This window comes from Arachis ipaensis, chromosome B04, assembly GCF_000816755.2.
Source record: "Arachis ipaensis cultivar K30076 chromosome B04, Araip1.1, whole genome shotgun sequence".
Taxonomy (NCBI): Eukaryota; Viridiplantae; Streptophyta; class Magnoliopsida; order Fabales; family Fabaceae; genus Arachis; species Arachis ipaensis.
Window position 1 is genome coordinate 105,220,316 of NC_029788.2, and position 8,690 is coordinate 105,229,005.

The 8,690-nt window shown below is 37.2% G+C and overlaps 1 protein-coding gene across 2 annotated transcripts; it reads right to left on the reverse strand.

Moving 5' to 3' along the window:
- On the reverse strand, positions 1,340-5,676 carry LOC107639675 (putative pentatricopeptide repeat-containing protein At3g25970). 2 transcript variants are annotated; one of them, XM_016343227.2, is made up of 4 exons: positions 5,455-5,676; positions 5,066-5,353; positions 3,966-4,051; positions 1,340-3,879 (listed from the first exon to the last, which is right to left on the reverse strand). In XM_016343227.2, the coding sequence occupies exon 4, from the start codon at positions 3,693-3,695 to the stop codon at positions 1,581-1,583; it is 2,115 nt and encodes a 704-aa protein (XP_016198713.1). In that variant the 5' UTR covers positions 3,696-3,879; positions 3,966-4,051; positions 5,066-5,353; positions 5,455-5,676; the 3' UTR covers positions 1,340-1,580. The 2 variants fall into 2 exon arrangements, with proteins under 2 accessions (XP_016198713.1, XP_016198714.1); XM_016343228.2 differs by having other exon boundaries at positions 5,066-5,383.

The following is an 8,690-nucleotide window of genomic DNA, read 5'->3' on the forward strand; positions in this document are numbered from 1 at the left end:
AAATTCAAAAGAAAAATTCAAGTTCCTTCAAAAACCAATAAACGAAACAGAAAATAATGTTAGAATTACTTTCAATAGAAGGGTATGTGCCAAATATTTGGCACATCATAGAGACAGAAGTAATGTTCTGAAAAAACGATTTTGAAATTCTATTCAGTATTCAGTATTACAGCAATTCTGTAGCAGAATTAACAGAATAAAAAAATTAATTGAAAAACTAAAGAACTCTGCAGCAACTCCAGCAAGCCAGTGATTCATATAATTAATAGAATAAAAAATATTAATTGAAAAACTGAAGAACTCTGTAGCAACTCCAGCAAGCCAGCAATTCATATCATTATGAGTTTATCAAAAAAAATAATTAAAACACTAAGAAACTCACTGAGGCAGAGAAAGCAGAGACAGCCTAAAGTGGCATCAGGCGGGTAACGACAGAAGCTATGCCCCGACCTTCCGACGACGAGGGCGACAGAAGCTTCAAACGGACCACCCGATGACGACGATAGCGACAGAAGCTTCGAGTGGTGATGGTGGCAACGACTGGTGGCCGCTGCCGGTGCCGATAGTGGTAAGGACGGTGGAGTGGAGGCGTTTCTGCTGGCTTCAGCCTTCAGCTCATTGAGGAAATTAGGGTTGGAAGGGGAGAGAGAGGCGTTAGGCTCGAAGGGATTGGGTGGGTGTGGGTTATGGGCCTTTTGAACGTTGTTTTTTTTTTTTTAACCGTCAAAAAACGACGCCGTTTTCTATAAAGGTGGCAAAACCGGACTTCTGAAAAACCTGTCCGGTTCGTCCGGTTCACCGGTTAACCACCGATTTGACCGATTTTTTTACCGGTTTTTTGCAGAACGGTTTCAGGCATCAACCGGACCGGCCAAATGATCGGTTCTCGGTTAACCCGGTTGAACCGGCCGGTCCGGTCCGGTTTTCAGAACATTGGTTCTAAGTATCGAATCCACTAAACTTTCAAAACCTTCAATCTGTACCACCGAACTAGTTTGACTGGGAACCAATTATTGTTGAAGTTTTTTTTTTTTTTTTCGGTCATTACACTACTCACACACCCACACTTTGAAGTTAAAGACAAGCATACAAGATTACATTAACCCTCAAGTATCCACGACAAAAAAAAAAAAAGCCTAGTTTAGACGCATGAAGCTGTGGCCCAGGCATTGCACCAATGGCCAATATATTGGCCTCACAGAAGCCACATCTCAGGTTCGAATCCCAACCATAGCTGGGTAGTGATAGAACCTTTAGTGTGTGTGGGTGTATTGTGTAACCTAGAATTGGGGTTGTCCAATCCATCGACCACAAAAAAAAAAAGACGCATGAAGCTATCGTGTTCCACTTCAAAGATTTTAGTTACAATGTGCTATGATTATACAAGCAAAGGAACTTGGTAAGGTCTTCAAAGTCAAGATTAGATCGGAAGTTTTAGCCAACTCACCTATTTACCAAAGTTATTAGGGGTGTGATAAGAAATCGTTATATATATATGGATTCTATTTTATGGACAAGCGAATGCCTAGTTATTATTGGTGAAATATTTCTCTCAAAGTAGTTATAGAATTTGTGATGATTCAAGGAAAGTGGTTGGATGTTAAACATGGTACTAACACAGCTTGATTGTCCAAATCATTGAACAACTTAGTTTCCTCCTTTAATTGATGTAGCAGTAAGTATATCTCATCACACTGGGGGTGGGAGTGATCTTCAGCATTGAAAGCATGCACTTTATTTTTTACTTCTATCCAACTCCAACCAGGAACCTTTTTCACTCCCCTTTCTCTCATCAGCCTAGTCACACTAGCTTTTTCATCCCACATCTTGAGTCTCCCATACATGTCAGAAAGCAGAACATAAGTACAATGATCCTCAGGCTCCAGCTCTAGTAAAATTTTCGCAACACCAATAGCTAATTCGATATCCCCACAAATTCTGCATGCACCTAATAAAGTCTTCAAAACCATGGCATCGGGTTCAAAGGGCATCGATTCAACCAGAGACTTCGCCTTCTCTAGATGCCTGGCTCGGCCATAGAGATCCACTGCGCAAGCATAGTGCTCCATTCGTGGTGGAATGCCAAAATCAAACTCCATTGACTTTATAAAGCTCCGGCCTTCTTCTACCAGTGCACTATGACTACATGCAGTTAGAACTGCAACAAATGTTATATGATCAGGTTTCACTTTTCTCTCTCTCATTAAGTAAAAGAGATCAAGCGCAACGCTGCCTTGTCCATGCTGTGCATGCCCGAATATGATTGAATTCCAGACTATAGCATTGTCTTTGGAGGTAGCATCAAAGGATTTCCTAGCATCTTCTATGACCCCACATTTAGAATACATGAAAATCAATGAACTAGCAACATATTTATTGGTATCAAAACCAACTTTAACAGCTAAGACATGGACTTGTTGACCTAACTGTAGAGTAGCTAAATCTGAACATGATCTGATAACAGCAGAAAAAGTATAGTCGTCAATCTGTATAGCCAGAAATCTCATCTGTACAAATAACCTCAAGACATCTTCACTCGAACCAACCTGTGAGTACCCTGCCAAAATGGAGTTCCATGTGCAACAATCTTTTAGGTCCATGGAAAAGAATATTTTAGTGGCATCTTCCATGCACCTGCTATTTATCCTAATATACATGGTAATCAAAGCATTTGAAACTGGAACAGATTTTTCAAAGCCTCGTTTTATTACCAAGCCATGTAAACATTTTCCATGGCTTTTGATCTTTTGTGCAGAACAAGCACTGACAATGTCGGTGTAGGTATAAACATCAGGCACAAAACCAAAATTTTGCATATCAATGAAAACTTTAAAAGCAAGATCTTCTTTCTCATGCTTCGTGTAAGCAGCAATCATAGAATTCCATGTAACCAGATCACGACATGCAGCAGCAGCATCAAATACTCTCTTAGCATCTAGTAAAGAACCACACTCTGCGTATGCCGTGATAGTGGCATTGCAAACAGTGTTAAATGATTCCAGCCCATGTTTTACAATCTTACCGTGCAATTGCATAGCTAAACTGTAAAACTCAAAACCATCAAGCAATGTCAAAAGAGGAGATATTGTACCATCATCAATCCCAACGCCCTCAAGTTCCATACACCTTAGCACCCAAAATGACATATCATGATCGCCAACTTGTGAATAACCTGCAATCAATGCATTCCACGAGACATGGTTTCGCTCTGGCATCCATTGGAACACAATATATGCATCATTGATGCTCCCACACTTGGCATACATGTCAAGAAGGGCACTACCGGAGAACAAATTCCCAGAAAACCCCATCTTGATCACAATAGAATGCAGTTGTCGCCCTAGCTCAATCTCGCGATCACAAGCAACACCTTTGAGCATGCTTCCAAATGTGTGGCCATCAAATGCAAGTCCACACCTTCTCATGGAAGTGAAGACACCCCATGAGGCCTCGAGATCACCAGAGTTCACATAACCGGAAATCAAGGTATTCCAAGACACAATGTCTCTGTGGGACATTTCGTCGAACAATTGGTGGGCAAGATCTAACTTTCTGCATTTTGTGTAAGCACTTATGATATTATTAGTAGTGTAGAGACAAGATATGGTTCCTAGCTTGATTGCTTGGGAATGGGCTGCTTGTGCTGCAAGAAAACTGATAGATGAGGTATGAATGAGAGAGTGCAACCTCTTCATTCATTGATGCAAACTTGAATTAATAATAAGAGCTATCTGCTCTATTGCTTCTAGTATTGTTTTACTCAAGCCTCAACGATGAAGAAGCACAACTTCAAATGAGCTATAATCTTGAGAACATTCGTGCAAGAATGGTTTATACATAGGTGCATGGAAAGAAGAAAATCTCCATATAATCTGAAGCCTGGATAGCACAAAACCAAGACCTTCAATAAATTGATGACATTATAATAAGAGAAATCAAGAACAAGAAACTCAAAGGCACAAAACCTTCATAGGCATAAGTTTTCCAGTTTAATGTCTTTCACATTATGGCCAGGCCAGCTACTTGGTGCTCAGGGACCTGAAGCATTTTCCTGTTGACAATAGTAACAAACCTCAGAACTCATCCATACCATACAATCAAACCAGGGCTTCCTAATAGGTCATGTGTCAACCTCAACCCAAACAGAACTTATTAAAACTCAACACCAATACACAGATTGAGAATTTTCACCATAGCACGGCAGCAGCAGCAACAAAAACACTTATGGAGCTATAGCATCAATGACACTATTCCCTCAGGGCCAAAAGCCATTATGGGCCAAAAGCCCTAGGGCCAACCCACGGGCCACCTAATCCTTTTTTTTTTTTTACATTGCTCTCTATCTCAACAACACATATAAAACTTATTAAAATTTGTTGGAGATTAACTAGACCCACATACAACTAGCATCCTAGCTCGAATTTTAGCTTGATCAACCAAAATTCAACAAATCAAGTAATAACTAACACAAATACAATACTTAATAAAGTATAGAATGTCTCTGTGAAATCTATATACATATGAATACAATACTTAATAAGTTTTGGCACCCTGCATAATTAATCTTCTGTGAAATATATACACATAGGAGATTCTTTATTTACTAACTTCAAAACTAATGTGTCCTAAATAGGATACACTATAATAAATGTGGTATATTATAACTGCTCTGGTGGTATAATATTTTCAATTGAAGTCTGTGATTATCTATACTTGGGGGTTGTTATAATGTTATTAGCATATTGTTCATTTTTTTCACATTACAGAGATTGCCTACTGAATTTGGGCTTAACTCTTCAAAAATCTGATTATTACTCTCCAAAAAGGGACTATAACATGACAGAGCCATCTATGACTATGATGTAAAAGCTTAACTACTTGCATTATACAAAATTAGGATTAGGATAACAAGATTCAATAAGAGATCACAAAAGAAGCAAAACAGAATAAAAAAAATATGAAAAAAAAAAACAGAACAAGAAGAAGTTGAAACTAACAAATTGGATTTAGAAACAATAAGCAAGCAAACAGAGAGATAAAATGAAAGAAGGGAAAGTGTGGATACCAAAAAGCAAAATGGAAGAAGGAGAACAAGGAGGAGGAGCATCCACTGCGTCGTCCACCGCGTCAGGGAGGAGGAGCAGCCACTGCGTTAGGGAGGAGGAGCAGCCACCGCATCAGGAAGGAGGAGGAGCCACTGCGTCATCCATCGCATCAGGAAGTAGGAGGAGCCACCGCGTCAGGAAGGAGGAGGAGCCACCGCGTCGTCCACCGCGTCAGGGAGGAGGAGCAACCACCGCAACTTCGACGAATCAGACAAAGACGAAGACGATGGCACAGCCGCACAGCACACCTTATAAAATGTGTTATTGTAATTTTAAGGCTGTAGACCAAAATTAAGTTGAAGGGTTTTAGGGTCAGCTCTAGGACTTTGGACTCAATTGACACTACTACCTTGCAGCACAGATGAGGGAGGAGAAAACGGAGACCGGCTGCGAGAGAGAGGAGAAACAGAAGCGCAGAACAGCAGAGCCGAGAGGCGCTGGCAGCGGCAGTGGAGACGGTGAGGCTGTCCAACAATGGAGAACAGAGAAGAGATGCGACGTTAGCCGTTAGGTTTTGTTTTCCTTTGTTTTCTTTAGTAAGCATTAAGCCTCACTGGTTAACCATACCACCTAGGACCGTATATAGATGAGGTTAATAAAAAAAACAAAAAAAATAGTTATTAATTATTTACTAAAGTAATAAACCGATCTTAAATTGGTCTTAAAAGTTAAAAGTAAAAACCAAATTTAAATATATAAAATCAATTTTAACTTTTAAAGCAATTTTGACAGTTTAAAAGTCAATGAGTTAGAACTCAAATGGTATAATCTCCCCGTATTCAATTAAGAAGTTGCGGGTTTGAGTCTCCTATTTTTGATAAAAAAAAAAATTTGACAGCTTAAAAAAAGCAGTTTAAACTTTTTTTTATCATTATGAAACCGGTTTACATCTATAAATAAGGTTTTTTTTTAATCTTTTTTGCCAAACCTATAACAGATTTATATTGTGATTTATTCTTTCCTGTTAAAAAAGGTACCGAAGACTTGAAGTACATGTTTAAAAGTTATTAAAACACAAAAACACTCAATGAAACCCCATTTCTTGTATTTTAAAACTCAGTTATGCTATATATATAAATTTTTTTATTTACAAGTCTTATAAATTGGACTAAACCTAACAAAAAATACTCTCATCCAATTCAAGTGTGTTAAACACGTGCGTTACTCAACCTTTTTCAAAGCGCGCTCATCATTATGAACGATTCTTTTTCTTCTTTCTCAATCAAAACCACAACCGTCGATATTCAAGACGCATTCAAAAACTCTGAAGAAACTTTTAAACTTCTCGCCAACAGTCGACGAAATCAACAAACAAACATCAAAATCTCCATAAAAAAACACCAAAAAAAAGAAGAACCATTATTCAAGATTCTGTTTCACTAATCTTCTAGGTTTTTCACATTTCTCTTTCTGATTTTGAAAATGAAGCATCATATCATCGTATTTCTCTTTTATTAAGTAGATTCATTATATGTTCTTGGTTTAAAGTAGACATTAAGGTTCTGGTGAAACTGTTCAAGTCGGTTATACTATTTTACGTACTTTTAGTGAATGGTTTGACGTGTTTTTTCATCTATTTTTGTGCATGTTTGCATGTTTGGAAGTGAGTTTGTATATATATAAACTTTGTACTGTATTTCAAGTGAACTCATATTTGGGCGTATATAACCAATTTTTAGTTGTATATCATCGAATTCGAATGTGACTAGTGCTTTTAGTGAAATTTTGAACTTAAATATCATTTTGAACTCATATAACGTTATGTAATTCAAAAACAAATTACAGGTGTATGTGTCTAGTACATATATCAAGAGCATTCAAGTGTAACTGGTGTTATTGTACTTGTGTTTGAGCTTGTAGTGTCATTGTATGCATGTTTTAGTTGACTTTAATATCATTTTGAACTCATATAATATCATGTAATCGAAAAAATAATAATGTGTATAGGACTGGATTTGAGTGTATGAGACTGGTATTTGGGTGTATCTGGCAGTTATTTGAGTATATGTTGCTGGTATTTGGGTGTATGTGACTGTTATTTTTACACACACACACACAAACAAACAAACAAACAAATGAGCGAGGCAAAGAAGGTCATCGTTCACGAATTAGGATTTGTTGGTCTCATGCACATTCCGCCTATGAATGTGCCACATAAACTATTGAAGGAGTTGGCTAATTCTTTTAATTTGGACAAAAACAAATTGGACACAAGGCATGGTTCGTTGAAAATTAAACCTAAAAAAATAGGAGTTGCCCTTGGCCTCAATGCATCAGGTAACTGATTACAAAAAACCTTTATACTTGCATTTTGTAATATCTTATTCTGATCTCATGTAATTAAGAAATAAATTTAGGTGTATATGGCTGGTATTTTGGTGTATTTCAAGTGATTTGGAGTGTAATTTATTTTCTTTTTTATAGGAGACCTATTTTCTGATAAAGTGAGTTTTAAGGAACTTTCTGAGGAGAACAAAGAGATTTTTAGAAGGTTCCAAGGAAAAACATTAAAGAATCTGACCGATCAGATGATGGATATCGGTGTTGACAACGATCAAGATCGCCTAATGTTTAAGAGGATTTTCATCATCTATATTCAAATGATGTTCTTGTTACCAACTACGATAAACAAAGTATCTCCTATCCACCTGGTCCAATTTTTCGAATGGACAACATAACGGAGTGCAACTGGGCCAGCCATGTCCTCAATTTCATCATCAAAGGCATAACCAGTTACCGTTTGAAAAATAAAAATTCGATTGATGGCTGCCTCTATGCCTTGATAATAGTCTATTTTCATCTAACAAAAATACGCAGGCAAGAAAGGAGAAGCAATCCTTGGACTACCCTGGATTAGCCATTGGAATAGGGAGCTACTAGTTGCGAGGATCAGAGTACAAATTGATGGTCATATGGTAACTGAACAGAATACCTTCTCTAATTTGGGTGTATTTTATTTATGCAGATGGTGTAAACTAACGTTTCGACTGTTTTTAGGGCATCGTCAAGAAAGCGAAAGTGAAAAATAAATTGAAGAAAATGAAAGAGAAAGAAAAAAAGAAAAAGACAAAAAAGAAGAAGGTAAGTTCATCCGAGAGTGATTCATCGGAGAATGAACTTGCTTTTTCCTCTGAGTCTGAACAAGACTTAGAGGAAGCAACAAAAAAAAAGAAAATAACCACAAGGACAACTAAAAAATAAGTAATATTTTTGGGTGTATTTTGTCATTTTAGGGTAATTTTTGCTAATGATTGTTTGCGCTCTCCGGAATGGTATCCATAAAAAGGAAACAAATTTTGGAGGATTCCACTTCAGAAAGTGAAAGTGAATCTGATGATAAGTAAGACTATGAAATTGTCAATGCATTGCTTTCTTTTCTATTTATTATCAAAATTTGATGCATTAACAGAGTGTTTCTCATTTAATTTCAGAAGTGAAGAATCGTTACCAATAATAAAACAAAAATCAAAGAAAAAAATTCAGACTCCACCCAAAAAGCATGCATTGCTTTCGAGAGTATTTTATCATCAATTTTGTTGTGTTTGTCTGATTCATAATTTTTTTTTATTTCCAGAACGCAATCTG